Below are 20,645 nucleotides of genomic sequence, written 5' to 3' on the forward strand. Positions count from 1 at the left end.
TGCGATTGCGCTTCCCCCCAAAGAGACGTAATTAATGCTGCTATTGCCAAGTTAAATGACACGCCGCACACGCGCGCAGGCACACGCGCGGCATCCCATTGGCTGCTCTCTCCCTCCCTCTCTCCCTCTCTCTCTCTCTCTCTCTCCCTCCCTCCCTCTCTCCGGCTGCTCCCGACCCGGTGCGCTCACTTCATCTCTGTCTGACCGCGGAGAGGGAGCTCGTCATGCTGAGGAACGGCGCGCACAGGTTAGTGTCACCTCCGCGGACTCATGCCAGTCACGCGTGTGCATGCTTAGGTGCGTTCCCTCAAGGATGCGAGGGGAGCTCGTGCGTGAGCTGCACTTCGACATGCACCGATGAGTGATGAAATCCTGCAGAACGTCACTCTCTGCTGCAGCAGGAGGAGGAGAGAGTACAGGCTGTTCGCACACTCTGGAGATTAAAGCAGATCTCATGTTTTGGAGAGTTTTCGTGTTTGTGTGTGTGTGTGTGTGTCTTAACTTGAGCGGTGTCCTTCCAGAAGCATGCACCAGGGAGAGGAGGCGAGGCTGCGCAGCGGGAGTCTGGCTCGGGAGAGGAAGCACCTTGCTCTGCGCATCAATAACCAGGTGAGAGGCTTCCACCAGACAGCACAATAGACAAGTCCATTAGGTCATGAGTGTGCACTGGATTCTGTAGAGTCTCATCTCTGGGGGGAAATGCTGCGAGAAGATGACGGTATCCACTCAGATCCATTCTCAGCAATGATGTAATTCACTTTCTGATCTTTTTTTGGAGCAGGAAGTTGAGGCTCACACAGTGAGCGCTCGCACAGGAGGGAAAAAAAATCATCGTACTCCAAGACAATATATCTTTTAATAATAACGTTATTTATATAGAACCTTTCAACCCATCTGTTACAGAGTGTTTCACCTAGAGGAGCGATTATAACAAGATCACAGAACCTCGAAGACGAGATGCAAATTAATACGATGTCATTCCAAATCAAAGACAGCAAATGCTTTGACACAAAATCTAAATTCAAAAGGCAGCACATGAAATCATAAAGGATCGTTTAAATCTAACGGCAATAGAAGAAAATTTAAATCGTGTTTTAAATGTGTTCCTGAGTGGACTCCAGCAGACAATCAGCACCATGGACAGTGACACCTACTGTGTTAAACTTTATATTATTATAATTCTTCTCATAATTATTTTGTTTGCTTCTCTTCGCGGTGTAACGGTGAACTCTGGCTCCATCCTTCACCCATTCAAAATGGCACAATTTGCTGAATTCAATTTTGTTTGGGAAATTGCTTTTTAATGTTGGCTCGGGGACCCTTCAAGATATTTTTTGTGATGGCAGCAGCCGAAAAGGTTTCATTAATACCCCACATTGTACCTCCTGTTATAAATTACTTCATTTCCAGCAAGGAATGGTCAAGGCCCGACTGAACTGTGCGGCTGACGCAGGGGCTGCGCCCCCCCCCCCCCCCCCCCTCACATCCTCCACCTCCTCAAGTTGAGACCAGAGCTCATGTAGAGGGACAATGAATAAACTTTGAAGACAGCGACTGTTGTTATTGACTTTTTATAGTGTAAATCACTTTTTACTTATCTTTAACAGAAGTGTGAGCTGTTTCCTTCATGTGCTCGAGTTCACCTGGTTGTATTGAGCCTCTGAATATTTAATGCCAGTGATGTAGTGTTGCGCATTTTCGGCAGCGGGGGATATTGAGCACACGGTTCTCTGAGAGCACTGCTCCATCACAGCGTTACACTCTGCAATACAGTACATTGTAATGATGCAGCCCCCTCCAACACACAATCACACTTACCCTGCTGTATTGCATGTTCTCACAAACTTCCTCATTCTGATTTCAGTCTCCTCCCTCCCCCAGCCACACTGTACCAACCGATAGCTGAATTTTATTGTCACTTTCCAGCAATGAAATTTCCAAATTGATTAACCCGCCGAGCCAGAGGAGCTCTGTGTAAGTCTGGTGAGGAAAAGACACGAAGAAGCTTTATGAAGGACTAACCGGTAATTGGTGTGTGAAATATGAGGGGAGATAGAAAATGCAAGGGTATTGGTTATGGAGGCTGCTGCACTTGCTGTGTCTGTGGGAGTGATTCAGATTCATTGCCGAGGCATCAACCCCCTGAGAAGCACATTAATCTATCCAACTATTACCCTGTAATCAATGGGACAGCGCAATTTTTATGGCCACAGAGAGCTTATTTAAACAGCAGGCCGACGGGGAGGGAGGGGGGGTCACCTTTAATGGGATTAAGCATGAAATATACAGCACAGGTGACATTGTTGACACAGCACATGCGGCTGGAATCTTAAAATCATCCATCAATATCATGCAGGAGGCCCCTTATTGCTCCTAATTAAACGCACATCTTCTTAATTAACGCGTGTTTGTGCTTCAACGGGAGCAGAACTCCAGCATCTGACATGTTACAGTGGAGCATCCGCACAGATTGTGTGGGAGTCAGGCGTAGATGCAGCGTTGTCTGATATATAGAAGGATGTGCATATGGTGGGAGTGTGGTGGTGCCAGGCACGGGGTGTCATATTTCAGAAGTGCATTATCGTCTCTCTCGCCCCCAGTTGGGACGGAGCTCTGCTGAGTGCTGTTTGCGCTAGCTCACTCAAACGCTCTGCGATTGAGTCATAATAACCTTCTCCTGGGGGGGGGGGGGGGGGGGTGGGCCTGCACGCTGACAGATATCTGTCTCTGGGGCCGCCGCGGCCATGTGACGCAGAAATACATCCTCTGTGTTTGCATCTGTGCTCATGGTTCACATCATCAAATCTTCTTTTTTCAAATGAATTGTAATGTAAGATAACGTTTACAAAATGCACACAATCATAGATTTACACACACACACACACACACACACACACACACACACACACACACACACACACACACACACACTTGCAGCCTCACATACAGTACTAACTCTCCTGTGAGTTTTATAGTCATCACCATTCATTCCCATTACCATGTCTTGGAACGCTGGTTTGGTCCAAATGAATGAGTCTAGTCTTTGATCACTGAGAGAAACCCCCTCGCCCATGTTGGGCACGTGTGTGTGTGTGTGTGTGTGTGTGTTGGGGTGGGGGGTGGGGGGTGAGTGAGTGTGAACATACTCTTGCTCCTTTCCTCACCATATGTTAACCAGAGCAGCTCTCTACTGCTTAATAGGAGCAGGGGGACTAGTCCCAAGTGCTCCATTTTGCTTTCTGATAGACCGTATGATCATTATCTCGCTCTCACACCTCCCTCATCTGTGGTTGTCACACCTCTCCCACCTCTCCCACTTCTCCGGATGTCTTCGTCTCCTTTGCCATTTTAGAATTACGTTGTGCCCTCCTCTTCCTCCTGATGGATTACCTCCCTAGTCCCCTATTGCCGATTTCCCTACCTCTCCTAAGGTTCAACGCACTCTTGGCTACATGTACCACATTGTATGTCGTCTGTATGAATTAGTGCTGCTGTGATTAATCAGTTATTACTATTTTTACGGAAAATGTATTTACTCTTAATACTAAATAATAATTTGGGGAAATAAACTTAATCAAGCAGAAATTCCAGGCATGTGTTTGCCTCAGCTTCTTTTCTTTGTTTTTATATCATCATCTACACAATGGAGGTATGTTTTGTGTGTTAAGTGGATGTTTGTTGGTTGGTTTCAAGGCAAGATTTCACACAAACAAAAGAACACATTTCCTTGTATGATGGATTGGGCATTGGTCAAAGAAGAATCTATAAAATTGTGTCCAAATCCAGATAAAGGCACAGACCCAGGAATTCTTATCACCTTTGTTAGCATTGTCGTTATTTCCGAAGTGAAAAATTCAGAAGAATCGTGATATTTAGGAGCATAAACATTTTGATTCGGATTAGAATAAAAATCCCGATTTGGGTGGAGGCTGAGTTCCATATTAGTTGTTATTTAAATATGTTTTGACTAAAGATACAAACATTTTTACAAAATAAATCCCTAGTAAATTGTTTTTTAATATAATATAGTAATATAACGTTTTAATCATACCTTTAAACTCTGTGTATGGCTCTAAGATAAATGGTTCTGTCTATATTTGATAACCTGCTGAATTATAGATATGAAATTAGCCTCACGTCCGTATGTGTGCACGATGTAAGCCTCGTTGGTGGTGCTGCTCTAACCAGAAGGTTGGCGTTTGGATCCCAGTCTCCCCCACCTGCATCAGTGTCCTCGGGCAAGATACTGAACCCCAAATTGCCCCTTACAGAAAAGAAGGGCTGCCCATTGATGCGCTGCGTGAATGTGTGTGAATGGGTGAATGGCAAAACAATTTTTATCGCAGAAAAGGTCGATATAAATTCAGACTATTTAGACTGTTAATTGTATGAATGTGTGGATCTCTGAACACTGTTATCTGTTCAGAATGAAACTGCGCTCTCAGTCACTGCAAGTTGATCATTTTGACTCTTTTTTCAATTTTACATATTTAAATGCCTTTTTTCCTCTCGTGCTTTGGTTACCATCACTTCTCCCCAAATGTTCGAGCTAAATTAGGCTGCGTAATAGCATTTAAAAGAATCATGTAATCACATGAACACATCAGTACCTTCAGCTCTCAGCGGGCTCTTTTCTTCTGTACTCTGGGACTCCGGCGAAGGAGTAAATGTTGACTTCCATATTACTCCTTGCACGCGCCACGCATGTAAATTGATTTCCGATGTCACGATTAACAAGCATCTCCACTGGTACATCCCTTCTCCTGATTGGACATTTCCCCAGGCTGATCGGCAAACGGGGCTGCAGCTAAACAGCCAATAGTCAGATGCAGCCCTTCAATGCACATACTTAATCAAATCCTCTGAGATTAGAATGACGTGCGTGTGTGTGTGTGTGTGTGTGTGTGTGTGTGTACATTTTTCTCCATCTTGAGACAATCTCCACTATAAACACTGACCTTTTCAGGACCAGCAGACCTCATTGGGACCAAAGACCAGTCCTAATGAGGCCAAACGTCACTTCTTAGGTCCTGGTTGTGGTTCGGTTGTCCGCAATGAAATGTTGTTGATGTAGAGTCCTAACAAGGAGGGCTGTACAAACGTATGAGTGTGTGTTAACATGTGGTTGTGTCTGTCGGTCTGTGTGTGGGCAGGCATGTTTGTTCTTAGTGCATTCAGTTGTGTGTGTCTGTTTTCATATGTGCTTCTCTGTGTTGGTGTCGGTAAGAGTCCACACTACAGGCTGAAGGTTGAAGTGAACCGTCTCTCTCACACAGGAGGGAAATAGCTTTAGTCTTTGTCTGTGTGTGTGTGTGTGTGTGTGTGTGTGTGTGTGTGCGTGCACGTGTGTGTGTGTGTGTGTGTGTGTGTGTGTGTGTATTGGGGTGGACATTCGGCTACGTCTGCCATCAGTCTCTGTGATAGAACAAGGTCTCTTAGAAATTAGGATTTTAATACCTCATCAATTAGGGAAGCCCACTTTCTGTTTCTCTCATTTTCCTTCCTCTTTTTCTCTCATTTTTCAATGCCATAATTCTTATTACTGTCCACCCTCAAATCCCTTTGCATCACACTTTATTGATTGGCCCTGTTTTCATATTGAAAATAATGCAATTAGGCTGCTTTCACACACAGCAGAAGAGGTTTTTGTCAACATGCCCTTTTTTTTTTGCAATCATGTATTCAGCCATTGATTCAATAGGTTCTCATGTAACCCAGAGTAACCCTCCACGTTATGTGTTCCTCCTGTGGTCAGCTGCAGTTGTATGCCACCTTGGTAGTTCTATTACTCTCATAAAACTTGAGTGCATTTGATTCGGTTCAGAGAGCCATGACATTACACTTGGCTGTAAACACAAAAAAGATAGTAGCAGTAAAAGTGACCAGCACTAGGTGCCGTGAGTCAGGGAGGTGCTACGATCTTAAAATCTTAAAACTTAAGTGAATGGTTATATTTCCAAAATAAAACTTATACTGTGATTTTTATATTTATAGTGGTAATGCGTTTCATGTTCGACAACTGATTATTATGTCATTAAAATGTATCACTACTTAAAATAAAATAATGCCTGGTGAAACCACTGGCATAAGAAAACAAGGAGGACCCTAAAAATAGTCCAATCGGTTTCATTATCATGACGTAACACTCAGGTTCTTAACATTGAACAGATGTCTCCACTTCCTCGGACAGAAATGAAGCCCAAATCCGATATTTGTGTTTCCGATGTATTTCCAAAAAACATTAACTCTCATTCGTCAAGGATTCCCTTTTTGGTCCCAGTATCATGACGGAGTCAGGAATTAATAGTATTAACACTTGTTGATACAATTACATTTAAACCCTTATTTGTCTTTTTCCTGGCATCCTGATTCATTAATCTGTCCTGGCTTCGCTAAGAGGAACAGCGAGAACATTGAGAACTGTCCAATTAATGCAGCTTTACAGCTCAGTGAACGCTCTGTGCAGCCAAACACACAATATAAGCTCATAGATTCACGCACGTTCACAGGAAATGTGATTATGATTTTTGATAATTATTTCTGAGGGTACAACCAAATGTCACAGTTAAATACTGTGAACTATCAGTGCTAACTGAAAAGGTTTACAAGCTCATAGTTTACAAAATGTTTGTCAGTGTGTGTGTGTGTAGATGTTTGAACTGAGGGTTTTTTAATGGACTGGAGCGGTTGCCATGTCAACAAACATTTCCCCACTTTGATCATGGGCACATTCTCATCCAAACAGAAGAATGGTGAAAAATATAAACTTTTATTTTTAATTTTCCTTAAAGGTTGTGTGTATTATTTAGTGTCATCTAGTGGTGAGGTTGCATGTTGCAGCTGAATCCCCCCCCCCCCCCCCCCCCCTCACCCTCTCCTTCCAAACATGAAAGAGAACCTGTGGTAGACTTCAATAGCCATAAAAGCTCAAAAGGTGTTTAGTTTGTCCAGTCTGGAAAACATGGCGGCCTCCCTAAAGATGACCCGCTCCCGATATAAATATAAAGTATTTATACATAAAGGATCTATTCAAATTAGATAAAACAACAATTCGTATAATTGACATGATTACACACTACTGAAAACGTCACTATGATTATTTTATATACACATTTGGCAGATAAGAGTGCTCAGACCAGTGAAGGGGATAAATAGCAACGTTTTGAGCCATAAAACAAAGACAATGAGCTGAAAAGAACCAACATGCTCCATCAAGCTGAGAGGAAGAGCAGTTGATAACTCGTTGGGTTCATCGCTGCAAAGGTCACCTTCCTCATTACGTGTACTGAGGTCATTAGCTTCCACATCACACTGAGCTGTGAGCAGGATGTATGTATACTTGCCTCCGTGGTGCAGTCACAAGCACACGGACGCACACATGAACAAACACTTACAGCGTGCACCCTGTCGACTAACAGGGAGATGGGTGAATGTTATGGAGTAGAGCTGCTTTGCTGCCTTGGGAGCTCATCCATCTGCTTCCATTGAGCTTGATGGCTTTGGCCCCAGAGCTGCCTAAAAGAAGGGCCTCACCCCCCCCCCCCCCCCCCCCCCCCGGCCTGCAGCCGCTCTCGGGCTGTTTGGCACCTGCTGAGCACTCGCACATGCCGTTCACACATCAGTGAGGCCAAACCAGTTGTTTTTCTTTCCCTGCTTCTCAGTTGTTGATGATTGTTCATTTGAATGCACCTAAACATGCTGCCGCTCATAGGTTAATAAGCAGATAACAAACAAATGATAAAAAGAGCAGTTACGGCTCAGTTATGCAGCATTGCCAGACAGACAGCGTGCGTGGGCGGAGGAGCAGTTACACAAAATGCTGCAGATTTATTATCATGTGGATTGTCTGGAAGCACAGACCCTTTTGTATCTAAAAACCATATTGGTACTGTTCCCCGCCACAGGATGAAGTCAGGAGGTGCCATCGCTACTGCAACCACAGCGGAGGGCCGGCGCCTCCCAAGGTGGAGAGGTAAGCCACTGCACCGTAGCAGTCCCGACGTTCCAGATTTAAATACATTCATCTGTAACACAACCCGGTATGAAGTGTGTGTGTCTTTCTGTCGTGTGTGTGACGTCACAGAAGCCGTCCGTGCAGGAGCGAGGAGGAGGATGACAACAGCCCACATCGCCGGGAGCGGCGACAGCGCCTGGAGAGCAAGGCTATCGTGTGAGTGTCACCTGCGGCTTATGTCTTTAAGTCTTGTTTATTTTCCATTGTTTAATTTTCTGATTCTCAGGAATATGACCTTAAAAGTGCATTTTATTTGTTGCGGGTGAGGTGATCGATTCCCGCACGGCTTCAATTCAATCTCACCTCTGATTGGATTTTGGAGGCAGGGTCAAAGTGCACTTCTGAGGGCACAAACTGCCGTCTGATACCATTTTACTTAAACACGGAGCCGCGGTTTTATAGGTGTAACGAGGGAGGACAGCTCTCGCCTCGGGCTCCGACTCCCTTGAAAGTTGAGCACAGAGAAGAGAAAGCCAATGTTTATGTGTGGTGGTAACGTGATTGTGCGGTGGGAAGGTGAGACGGATAGGAAGAAATGTCAGGGTGGACTCGCAGAAGAGGCAGAGAGGCGCAGGAACGGAGAGATGGAAGAAGCAAAGAGAGAATAGAAGCGGGGAAAATGGGGATGGAGGAAGGAAGGGGGGGGAAAGGGTATTGGTTTTGGAGCGAGGAGTTATGGCTTAATTCAATTTGTTCCATTTGGCTCAGCTGCCTCTCTGCTCCGCTGGAGGTGAATGTGTTTCTCCATCGGGTAATTGATCCCACACTCCTTCCTGGACCCGGGCTCCGGGGTGACTACAGGGATGAAAGAAGGTGGAGAGTGAGAGACAGAGAAGAGTCTGTGCAGGTTAAAATCAGGGGTGAGATGTCGAGAAAATGTCTGAGAAAGGTTTAACTGGAAAGATAAAATGGAAAAGTTCACTCAAAAATATGTCATATTTCTATTATGTAAACCAAAAGATAGATATTGGAAAGTAAATTCTCATTTGAATGTTTACTTAGGATAGAATACTTATGTCTATATTATATTTTCTGAATTAACCCAAAGTTGAATGCAAAATTTAAACCTGTCCGTGTTCCTATAAATCATAGTTATCGGTGTCACCTTACCATTAGAGGTGCTTGAAGCCAATTTTAAGGTTGTTGATTGGACATTTGTCATAGAAATGCACCTTGGGAAATGCATCCGCGCCAGCCGAGAATGTTGTGTTGTTATATGGTGTTTGTTTGTTGGCAGGGTTTCCCAACATGGTTGCTGATTTATTTGAGAATAGTTAATGGAACTTAATAAAAAAAAAGAAAATGTTTAAGTGACTGTTATTTAAGAATGGCTGCAATTTGGTGCAGATCCAGGGAAAAAACCTACATGTAGTGAATTTAAATGTGGTTTCATTAGAGGACTGTTGGACCTTGGCGGAGGTATGAACTTTACTGAGAGCCATTCTAGAGGACTTTTGTTCCTATCGTTTTTTTATATAAGTTTTCTGCTCATTTAAGCTTCAGAAATGCTCCATCAACCAGTCGCAGCCTGGTTAATGAAGTCTTTTACGAGATGTAGGTGTCACTGTGCATTTTATCTCCTGTCTCCAGGATCCAGCGTGCCTGGCGTGCAAAAATGTCCTGCGCAGGAAGTCGTCAGGGGCAAGACGAGGACCTTACGAGCCCTCGTCAGGATGAGACTCCAGAGAGCCAGCAGGACCCGGTGATGACCGCCGACGTGTCTACGGTAAGACGGCATTTAAAGAGTTAAACAGACGGCCGCGTGGTGCGACATGAGACTGAGGCAGGTGGCGAGACAGATCTCGACGTGTTGAAGTTATCTGCTGTCTCCTGTGAGTTGCCAGCCGTGATCTGTTGTGTTTGCACAGAGCCCAAAAAAAGAATGGGTGAGAGGACGCATGGATGGATAGAGTAATAAAGAGGAGAGCAGAGGAGGGAGGGAGGGAGGGAGGGAGGGGTGTTTACCTCCAGTGTCATCTGGGGGACCGCGGGGGTCGCGCTGGTGGAGGTGGTGGGGATGCCAGCTGGCGCCGTGCCCGGATCTGTAATTAGCCATTAATTAGGTAAATTTTCAAAGCCGGTTGATTGATTAATGAAGTGCCTCTGCCCTTGTCCTCCCTCCTCTCATCCCGCCCACCCCCTCCCCTCTCCCGGGGGAGCGCAGGGGAGAATTAAACAGTGCTCACAGGGCATGTCAGCCAGACAAAAAGCCAAAGAGAGGAGAAAACAAACGGCTGTATGAGCAGCAGATAAACAGTGAGAGGAGAGGGACAGAGAGAGAATGTGTCGGGGGCGGGGGCAGGGAGGGGGGGGGGGTGCAGAGATGTAAAAAACACGCCTGTAGACCTCCTCAAGTTCCAAGTGACAGACAAAACACAAACTCTCACACTCTCCTCTGCCCAGTTCCTGAGTCTGTGGCCTCAGTCTGCACAGCCCTGCCCACGCTCTCTGCAGAGCCAGCGCTGAAAAGCATGATGTCATGTCTGCATTTGTGTATGTGTGTGTCTGTGTGTGTGTGTGTGTGTGTGTGTGTGTGTGTGTGGAATTTTCCTCCTCTCTTTAAGAGTCTTTTTAAGAAGTGCTGGAGGAAAGCAAGATTTCTTTAGCAAACAGATGGGCTGGCGTCCTGGTGAGCGACTGTGAGCGCCGTGCTGCGTGTGTGCACTTTGTTTTTAGGTTGTTTGTTCTGCTTGAAGGAGTTTGTTGTTCATTAGCACAGCAGCGAATGTCTTCCTAATTAGAAAGTTGGTGTAACTTAAAAATCAAGATGACAAAGATCCCCCATCCCCCCACCCCCAGCCCCAGCCCCAGCACACCCTACAAACACAAACCCCCTCACCCGTGTCTCTTGTCTCTTGTCTCTTACTTTTTTCGTTTTCAATGTTGCGTTTATGGGAAATAAAAAATTTGCAATCTTTATATAATGTGAGGGATTAAGGCAATTATTTTCATCCCATGTTATCCGTCCATCTCAGTGGTTGCATGATCAACACCTTTGGCTGAAGGTGTACATATATGGACATTCATAAATAAATAATGCTAATTATTGAGTATAACTACTTTACTTGCGTATTTGCACTTAATGCTACATTCAATTCATATTCCATGACATTTCATGGGGAAATGTTGTACATCTGTTACTTTACAGAACAAGGTTTTATTTGCAAAACGAATTATCAACGTTTAAAATTGATATAGATTAAACATATATGGTAGGACCAACAGTATAGCATTAGTATTGGTGTTGGTATATATCATCTCCTCATCTCCACCTTAACCAGCTTTACACTAATATGCTTCTTACACATCAAATGCATCGTTACTAATAATGCCTTCATATTTGCATAGATGATTTATTTTACATTCATTTCTGTACACCTAATTACACTTGTGCACTTTTCTACATTTTAGATGCATCACTTATAGATGAAGTATTTTTTCAACTGCAGTATTGCAACTTTTGCCTCAGGAAAAGTTCTGAATTCCTCCCCCCCGCCGAGGATCAACACACAGGGGCAGCGGTGGAGAAAGTAAAAGAGCAGCACTTATCCGACCCTCATCCGAGCAGCAGAGAGTCTGTGTCTAACTGTGTGAACGGGTGTTTCCGTAAAGCCGAGGTTCCCTCTCAGTGAAACCACCCTGAATAAATAAAGAATAAGTAATGTTAACATGCAGTTTCCCTCTCATCATCTCCTTCTTCTCCGCCCACTGTGTTAGTTCTGGAGACGGCGCTTCTCTCCATGCTCGCCGCTGTTTTATGGCACCGACTTACAGTATGAAGTCGGGGAACAAAAGTCTCTTGTGTGCAGTAAACGCCACATGATTACATAATAGCCCGCGGCATGATTGGCTGCTGTCTCGGAAGATGCAAGATAGGCATTTACTCCAGCCACTTTTAGTTAGCTATATAAATCCCCCCCCTAACCCTGAGATGGGTTTACTCTACGCTGTTTAATTGTCGGCCTGTGTACCCTCCACTACACAGGTAACACAATGTTCATCCCTTATCCTCTCCTCGCCTTGCAGCCGCATCAGAAAAGTTCATAAATACAGTAAGAGATACATTGTAATTCTGAATACTTGTGGACTCACTAACCCTCTGTATTGAATATGGAAAGTCTGTCAAATAGTCAATCTACCACTGGTCAGAAGTGGACACATTTCTCTGATGATCGAACGCTCAAATTTTTATCCTCCAATCCATCTTTTATTCAGTCGCTGTTATCTTTAGAGAGAAATGATGGACAGACGCTGCTGTTTTTTCCTCTCACACTCCCCTCCATCACTTTTCCACCTCTGCCCTGCACAAAAAAATAAAAATAAAAAGGATCACGCCGTCTGTCTCTCTCTCGGTCTCATTGTCCGTCCTCATTTGCACTGTATCACTCCTCTGTGACTGCTCTCTGAAGGACAGACATTCATCAGTGTAAGGCCAGGGTGCCACATTATGTGTGTGTGTGTGTGTGTTCATGTGAGCTCATGTGAAGGACCTTGCTACACCCTGTGTTTGTGTGTGTGTGTGTTGGGCGGGGGGGGTGTTCATCCATATTTCATAGAACTCTGATATTGAACACTATACGCGCACACACACAGGAGTAGATAAGACACTGCAGCACACACCGAGGTTTTTTCTCCCTCGTCTTCTCTCACACAGAAAAAACCTCCTCGATCAACTCTCTCTCACTCTCATAACACCTCCCAGAATTCAACCCTGCGCGTATCAAAGTCAGCTTGTGTCCTCAGTCTGTCTGTGCGCATCTTCTCTGGATCGCACGCCCAGAAATGGCCGGTTCTAGCTCGCCGTAACCCTAGAACCTGAATGCATTATTTATACACCGGGGGGGCCAAGCCCTCCATGTCCTGCATTGGTCATTCCTGGCCACGCTGATAGTAAATCAATAGGTCTGACTGTTCTGACACCGCCGCCTCGTGTTGACTGACCTGCTGGGATTGTTGTATGGATGACTCTGTAAGAGGGCGGGAGTGAGGCTGTGGAGTGAAACCATGGCCAGTGTGCGAGAACTCATAAGCTGCAATGTCTCAGCGTACCCAAGACGTAATCAATAACCGTATTAAAATCCCCCGCAGGTTGATTTTTGATATGAAACAGTGACGTTCTCACTCAAAGGAATAGCTTCGAAATTTGGTAAATGAGCTTATTTGATTTCCTGCCAAGAGAGAGGGGAGAAGATTGATACAGCCGTCACATCTGTCTGTTCAATGTCAGTCTACGCACCCAGGAGATGCTCAGCTTAGCTTCGCACAGGAAAAGGCAGCGGGGAGACCGCTCACCTGGCTCTGTCCATAGGTAACACAATCCTTTAAAAGTCACAAACTAAAACATTATAGGTTTTGCTGTTTAGATATGAGGGGGATGATTCCCTGACCAGGCGCAGTGACCTCCTGGAGCCTCTGCCCTGAACCGGCCCTCCACACAGTATTCTGGGATGAATTCTGGAAAATGTCCAAAAATACTGCGTCCGGACATTTTCTGGCAGCAGTTACACATTTGAAGAATGCAAAAAGACGGAGAAAGAATTTTTTTTATTACATCTCATTGACACTAGCGTTGGGCCTCATCACTGAAAGCTCACGAATCTCGTTGTATTTCTGTCAGGCCTGGACTGAAATGAGGACTCAGATGCAGAGGATTACACGTACCAGCACACTTTATTGAATTCTGATCCTCCATGAAGAGTGACAAACAATCGGGCTATGAAAAAAAACTCACTTAATATATACAAAACACTCACTAGAAAAAGAAAGAGGTATAAAACATAAATCGCTCCCGAAGGAGGAAAACCAAACTACTATGAAACGGTACAAAAGAAAAGGCTCACCTAAACAGGAGGCTCATCAAACTAACTAAAACTCTCTAAACATAAATCGCTCCAAAAGGGAGGAAGAAGAACAGATTACAAACAACACAAAACAAAGCTAAACTAGAAAACTTTAACAAACGAAAAATCACTCTCAAGGAGGAAACAGAAAACAACTTACGTGGCGTAGCAAAACTCTTTGGCTGAAGGGTGAAGGGAACAGGTGGAAACATCTGGAATCAGTGACACATGAGGAAGGGCAAGTGACCTGAAACGAGAGGAGAGTTAGGATTTCAAAATAAAACAGGAAGTTACGAGACAGAAACCCCAAGACAAGACAACCCTCAACGCGGTGTGACAATTTCCAAGTTGTTGAATCTTTGTCGTCTTCTTCTATGTGTACGACTTTTTCATCCCGAGATATTTCTTCCAGTTTTGTGTCTGTCGCTAGTGGAAATGTCATCAATGCGCCCACTTGCTCAACCATGTGAGCTCGTTTCCCTCTCACTCGGGAAGGCAGAAGAAGTGCAGAGCAGCTGACTCACACATTTGAGTCCTCACACGCAAACCCTCTGGAAAATGTCCTGGCGAAAAAAAGCAGTTCCCCTTTACTTCCATTGTTTCACCAAACCATCTCCTGGTTGTAGCTTGTAGAAATGTTCTGATCCAATTCAACTTAAAATACTGGCATTCATCAAAATGCTTATAACATGTTCTGGGCAAAAAAACCCTTAAGGCTGTACTCATTGTACTGCAAGTCCATACTCCTCCCTTCAGGCTAAACTTAACATTCTGTATTTCCACGTATCCGGGTGAAAGATCCTCGACTAACTGAGTGGCTGCAGTTTTGAATACAGATACAGTCTTTGATACAGAAGAGCCCAGGTCCAAAAGATGAAGAGCCGCAAGCTGTTATGGACACAAGGTTGGTTTTTAATGGTGCTTACACTAAATTAGTATGAATGTAGTTTGCTGCATTTAGCTCTTAGTTTCACTGGTTTATACCGTGATGTGAATGTGTGTTTGAATGTGTAGATGTGAGCATCGGTACGTGCTGACTTTGTAGCTCGAGTGGATCCCTGTGATTCACAGCTGAGTGTGGCCCTCCGGGACGGTTTGCTGAGTTTCATTCGGAGACACAAACCAGCGATCAAAGCTGAAGTGTTGGAGACGAGAACGATGATGAAACGCCTCGGTGCCGAGCCTGTCATTACAGCATAACTAATACTGCGGCTGCCGGGCTGCCTGATCACAAATGAAATGATTTCGGTGATGGATAGTTAAGAGGAACGCTGTCAGGTGGAGACGGAGAGAAGCAAAAGGTAAAAGGGGAGTTGAATGTGGATTTAGATTAAAAACACGTCACGTCATTCCACACACCTGGGGTTTGCTTATTACAAAGTTTGTGCGTCTGTTGTTGTGTTTGTTTGCCTTCAGTGTTTGTGGACATTGATCTTGTCCTATCGCCGTGGTGTGTTTGCGCATCCCCCCCCCCCCCCCCTCCCATCCCCCTCCTCTTCCAGCGCCCAGGAGGAGGGAAAGTGTTAGTGTAAGCATTCCTGCAGCCTGCGTGGGAGATCATTCTCTCATCTCTCACCGCCAAGAATCTCACAAAGCCAAGTGACGGCTTCATCCACGCTTCCACCTCAACCCCCCCCCCCCCCCCCCTTAATCCCCTTTTCCCAGCCTCACTCCATGTCATCCCTCGCTTTCCCTCCCACCGCCTCCTGATGCACACAGGCACACACCCGCATCCACCGACCACAAACACACACCAGTCTCCCCGACCTCCGCAGACAGATGCTAACATATTACTGGCTTTATTGGTGACAGTTGGTGTCTCATTTGAAATGAATTTATATACCTCTGCCCGGGAGTTGACATCGATCGGGCTTAGCTCATTTGATAGCCACCACATTTGCCTATCAGCTTATTTACAATCAAAACAAGCCCGGGCTCAGCGGGCTTCCTGGGAGACAGTAACTCTCGGGTTTGTATCCGTTAGAGAAGAAAACGTGATGGCCGCTGCAAAATAGAAACTCTGGAGGAGTACACACAAACACCCTCATACATACACACTGTACACACGCCCAACATGTATAAACACACATTTACAGCACTGCACAATATCCTAAGAGTAGCCAAATAAATGTTTCTGTTCACGTGAACTATTGATTCTTGTATCTGTGTAATAAATTAATCCCATGTGTTTATTTGTGTATTGTTGTCATATTATCTTTGTTTTTTCCTGCAAACTCAGCTCTTTTATGTTTTTCCTTTTGTTTTGGTAAATTCACAATAATGCAAATGCAAGCAAATGAATTCAAATAGACTTATCTCATACTCTCATATTTACCAATTAACTGAACGGCAATTGTCCAATCATAGCTTAGCAACTGTAACTAGGCATGCAAGCCTGACTCCTCCACATGTTGCAGTAATATTAATTATATATGATAGGACCTTTAGATTCCTCTAGGGCCTTTTCTGCTATAAATACTGACCGGGTGAGGACCAGTTGACCTCATGGGGACCGAAGCTTTGTCCTAATGAGGTAAAGCGTAATTTGTGAGGTCCTGGTTGGGGTTAAGGGTAAGATGTGAAATGTGGATAGGTAAAGGGTAGGGTTATCCATTAATTGGTCATGGTTAATGGTTCGGGTTAGAGAAACAGGTTTTGGTGAGGCTGTCCACAATTAACAAAATGATAGCCAGACTCAGACATAATTCATAATGGCTTTTATTTGAGAATTATTCAGCATTTCAGAATCTACATAGAAAGACTGTCAAACCCTCCCTATCAGCCCACAAGCCCCATGCCCAGAATGTGATGCTCCAAAATGGCCATTGATTTTTGCGAAAGCCCATTGGGAACAAATCTTGAAGATTTATCATGGCTGTGTGGGAGAGAGGGAAAACGAGAGGGAGTGGAAAGTTGATTTCTCCAGGAGCCGGAGAGACAGCGACGAATGGCTCAGGAGCTGAAAAGAAGAGCTGAGTGAATAGAGAGAAGATGTGGTGGATTTTGGAGATTATGAGGATAATAACTCTGCATTAGGGCCACTGTGACCTCACTTCGGTGCAGGTGCGAGAGCGAGCAGACCCACGCAGGCGGAGGTATGTTTGTCCAAATGGCTCATTTCTTCTTCGCCCCAACTGTCCATCTGTTACTTGTGGAACCTACAAAGATAAACACACATACATTAGATCATGTACACAAATGTAAACACACAAACAGTCTTCGTGCCAAATTAAAAGCATCATATCACCCCGGAAAAACAAAAAAGAAAAAGAAATGAGAAATCAATGAAAGCCGTTAGACAAATGGAAAAGAAGTGACACGGGAAGAAGAGCAGAGAGTAAGATGAATCTTGATCAGGACCCAGGGGGGGGGGACAGAAGGAATATGGAGCGGAGAGGGAAAGCTGCTTTTTCAGTTCATCTTAGTTTTCATTTACTGTTGTTTTCGGTCTTAGACCACAGGACCCTGAGTCTCTTCATTGGATATTTGCAGCAGGCCGCGTGTGATGAGAGCGTTTACAGCTGGTGTGTGGGGATTTGATTTGAAGCCGCGGCTCCCTGCAAACCCCCCCCCCCGAGCTTCTAATTGGTTATTTATCTGGAAAAACATGCCATTTAGCCGACATAACTTAAGCTAAACAAGCATACAGCCGCGTGCAGACATGGATGTGACACGCAGAAACACATACGCCGACTATAACCAAACATAAATCTGCTGGAAGCGTCTCCCAACCAGCTGCAACAGTAATAACAATCTGGTACCTCAGGCTACAGGCTCTGCTGTTCTAATATCTCCTCTAGTTCTCTCTCTCTCTCCCTGCTCTGCGGCCCACAGTTATCCTCCCATCTTCCTTTCTTCTACGTTCTCTTTCAGTCTCCCGCTTTCTTACCCCCACCACCCCCCGGCCCCACCACCACTTACTCCCATCCTCTTACACATAGAGGGCTTGTCCCCCTCTTTAGCCAATCTCATACACAGATGGGCTCAGTCCTCATGGCCAGTGAGGCCGCCATAATGAGGTCCCTGGAGGAGAGAGGAGTAAGAGGGGAGGGAGGAGAGGAGTGGGTTGATCTCCTCTCTCGACCCGCCTCAGATATAGAGGAAAAAAAAAACCTCTGGAACATTTCACCCCCCCTTCTCGCTATCACTACTGGCCCTCTTCCTCCCTCTCTCCAACCTCTCCTCCTCACCCTCCTCCGTTCATCAGCCATCTACCATTACTGTCCATTAACCAGATCAGAGGCATTATAATCCTCCTCTGACAGCAGCCCCACTGAGTGTACAGAGCGCCCGGTGGTTTGCAGGAGACAGGAACTGGGAGCTACCCTCAGAGAGGAGAGGGAGTTCGAGGAGTAAAAATCTAAAGCATGCGTGTGCGAGAGGAGGCTGGGGGCGGCGGTGGACGGTGAGAGAAAATGAAGTCCAGGCTGTTAAATTGCATGTTTTATATCGTATCCAGTGCACTGGGGTCCATGAGGTATTCACTTCTTCGCTTCTCATCTGATCATGGGCACCTTTGCTTGTCAGTTAACCACAACCCTTAGAGAGGAAGCCTGATAAAAGGTTCTGCAAAAGACACTTTCTCCTAAAGCCCTTGCAGATAAATGGAAATGCAAAAAAATGGTTTATCCCTTTCCCATTGCTTGTTAGCATGTTTACCCGGGTGTTACATTTATATCACTGTCGATCGGAGCTGGAGCCAATACAAATCTTTGTCTACTGCAGAATCATTTGACCCCGCAGTGAATGCAGATTGTATCTATTCCCAATGCAGCCAAAAGCCAGAGGAAATTGGCAATCAGAGGTTTGGAAAAGGGGCTTATTCTGGAGGCAAATTTCCACATGACTTACATTAAGTAAGACGCAATTTAGCGTTCAAGTATCGGAGAAGAAAGTGAATAAACATCAAGCAGTGATGATCTAGTGCTGCTTTTATTTAATTAGAAAAAGATGAATTACTTGGGTACGATATCGACGCAGGGAGGAGAACCTGATGAGTTGGCTGCTTCATGATGAACTTTGTAGCGTTCGTCGAATAACTTAAAGAACTGCTGATTTGACGAAGGTCCTGTTTGTCCAAGCTGTGCACATTTGTATTATTCATGGTCTTCGACAGGACTTGGGACGCCTGTTTCCCCGATTGTAGCTTCAAGTGGCCATAATGTTTCTTTTTAAAGACATGATTACAAGCAATGGCTCGAGACAGGATGGAGAGAGGAGGAATTTGTTCTTCCTTTACTGCTGCTTCAGGATGTGACGTCCTCCAGAACATTCAGACATACAGATTGGCTGGATGTGTACATGTTGAAAGCATGACCTGGTATGTGCAGTGTGTGGAAGTTGATGTAAGTTTGATTGTTCTCCTTCAATGAAAATCTGTCATGTGTCTTTCAGCCTCAGTAAAGACCCCACAGAGTAATTGTGTTTCAACAATAAGCAGAGAAAAGTCCTGAGCCGATCAGTGACTGTTAAATGAGAGCCAGCTCCCTCACATCGTAAAGTCCAGGCGGTGTCAGCGAGCCGCTGTGAGTCTCATTATCCCGCGCACTGTACGGTAAGCAAAACCACTCATCACCGCTCTAACAGTCTATTGACAGTTTAAGCATCAGAGAGACAAAAGGAACAATTAATGAAATGTTTTCTGGCCATGAAAGGATAAGTTGTTTTTTGTCGTGGCGGTCACCCCCGCAGGGACACGTTCAATTTCCCCTTTAGATCTTGAATGTGATTATTCCTGAATAAGCTTGTCAATTAACATTTCAATGCGGTGGCGTGTCAGTCAGCTGCAGGATTCCGTGCTGGAGCAAACCCACTGATCTTTTATTTCGTGCTCGGCGGGCTACGGCTTTGTCTTGTTCTATTTTCAAAAAGGATTTGGTGAGTTTTCTGTGGTTATTGTCAAAGTCATCAGTGGAATTAGGCAAAGTCGTGCATGGGTTTATTTGTGCCTTTTAAAAGTTAAATAGTTCGGCACTGAGTTGTTGATATTATCGCCTCGTGAGTTTGCTTGTAGGCTGCAGGGCTCAGTCGATTCTCAGTCGATGTTTTCCACACTGATATCTCACATTGAATGCTGACCTTGTGAGATTTGGGCCGGCTCGTGCAAAGCTTCAACCACTCGTGCACATTTTAATGCGCCCGTGTTGCTGCTGTATTGGAGTATGAATGTGTACGACTGGGTGCATGTGTTAACTGTGCCGGTGGAGGCAGCGGAGAGATGTCCTGTGGGTGGATTTCTCGCGGGCGCATTTGATCTCTGTCTGCCCTCTCTCGTGTCTGTTTGATCTATGAGTCACAGATAAAGGGAGGAGGTGTTGTCCTCCAGTTTGAGGCGCATAATGAGAATCCATTCCTCACAGCGTCACAAAAAGAGACACCACAACATTGCAACACATTAAAGGGTCTGAAATCTGGCACGTGTGTGTGTGTGTGTGTGTTCTGAGGTGTGCGTCCCTCTGACATGTGCGCCCACGCATTGTACAGAGCACCTGTAGCTGCCCCCCCCCGGTTAATTCAAACACCTCCTCGTAATTCTTCTATCCATCACCATGGTAACAGTGAACTTGCTCAGGATGTCCTTCTTCACTCAAACGACGTCCTGCTCCCCTCCCTCCTGTCAATCACACTCCTGAGCATATTGTTAAAATTCAGCCGGAAAGGTGAGAACCGTCGGTGTCGGCTTTTCAAGTTGTGTAACCTTCAGTGTGCACCGGTTTTTCCAAAGCTCTACAAAGTGATTTTTGTAGAAATTTGTAGATGGTTGATATCCCTGTTGTTTTGGGTTCTTGGAC

The 20,645-nt window shown here is 45.1% G+C and overlaps 1 protein-coding gene across 1 annotated transcript in view; it reads left to right on the forward strand.

Annotated features, from left to right (window-relative positions):
• Window positions 1–224: 224 nt before the first annotated feature.
• The window catches only part of schip1 (schwannomin interacting protein 1), a 210,585-nt gene continuing 190,164 nt past the window's right edge, over window positions 225–20,645 (forward strand). The window contains exons 1-5 of the mRNA XM_053422868.1: window positions 225–247; window positions 522–609; window positions 7,905–7,972; window positions 8,084–8,170; window positions 9,605–9,740. Coding sequence (XP_053278843.1) covers window positions 225–247; window positions 522–609; window positions 7,905–7,972; window positions 8,084–8,170; window positions 9,605–9,740 — 402 coding nt within the window. The remainder of the gene's footprint in view (window positions 248–521; window positions 610–7,904; window positions 7,973–8,083; window positions 8,171–9,604; window positions 9,741–20,645) is intronic.

Source organism: Pleuronectes platessa, chromosome 5 (assembly GCF_947347685.1).
Source record: "Pleuronectes platessa chromosome 5, fPlePla1.1, whole genome shotgun sequence".
Lineage (NCBI taxonomy): Eukaryota > Metazoa > Chordata > Actinopteri > Pleuronectiformes > Pleuronectidae > Pleuronectes > Pleuronectes platessa.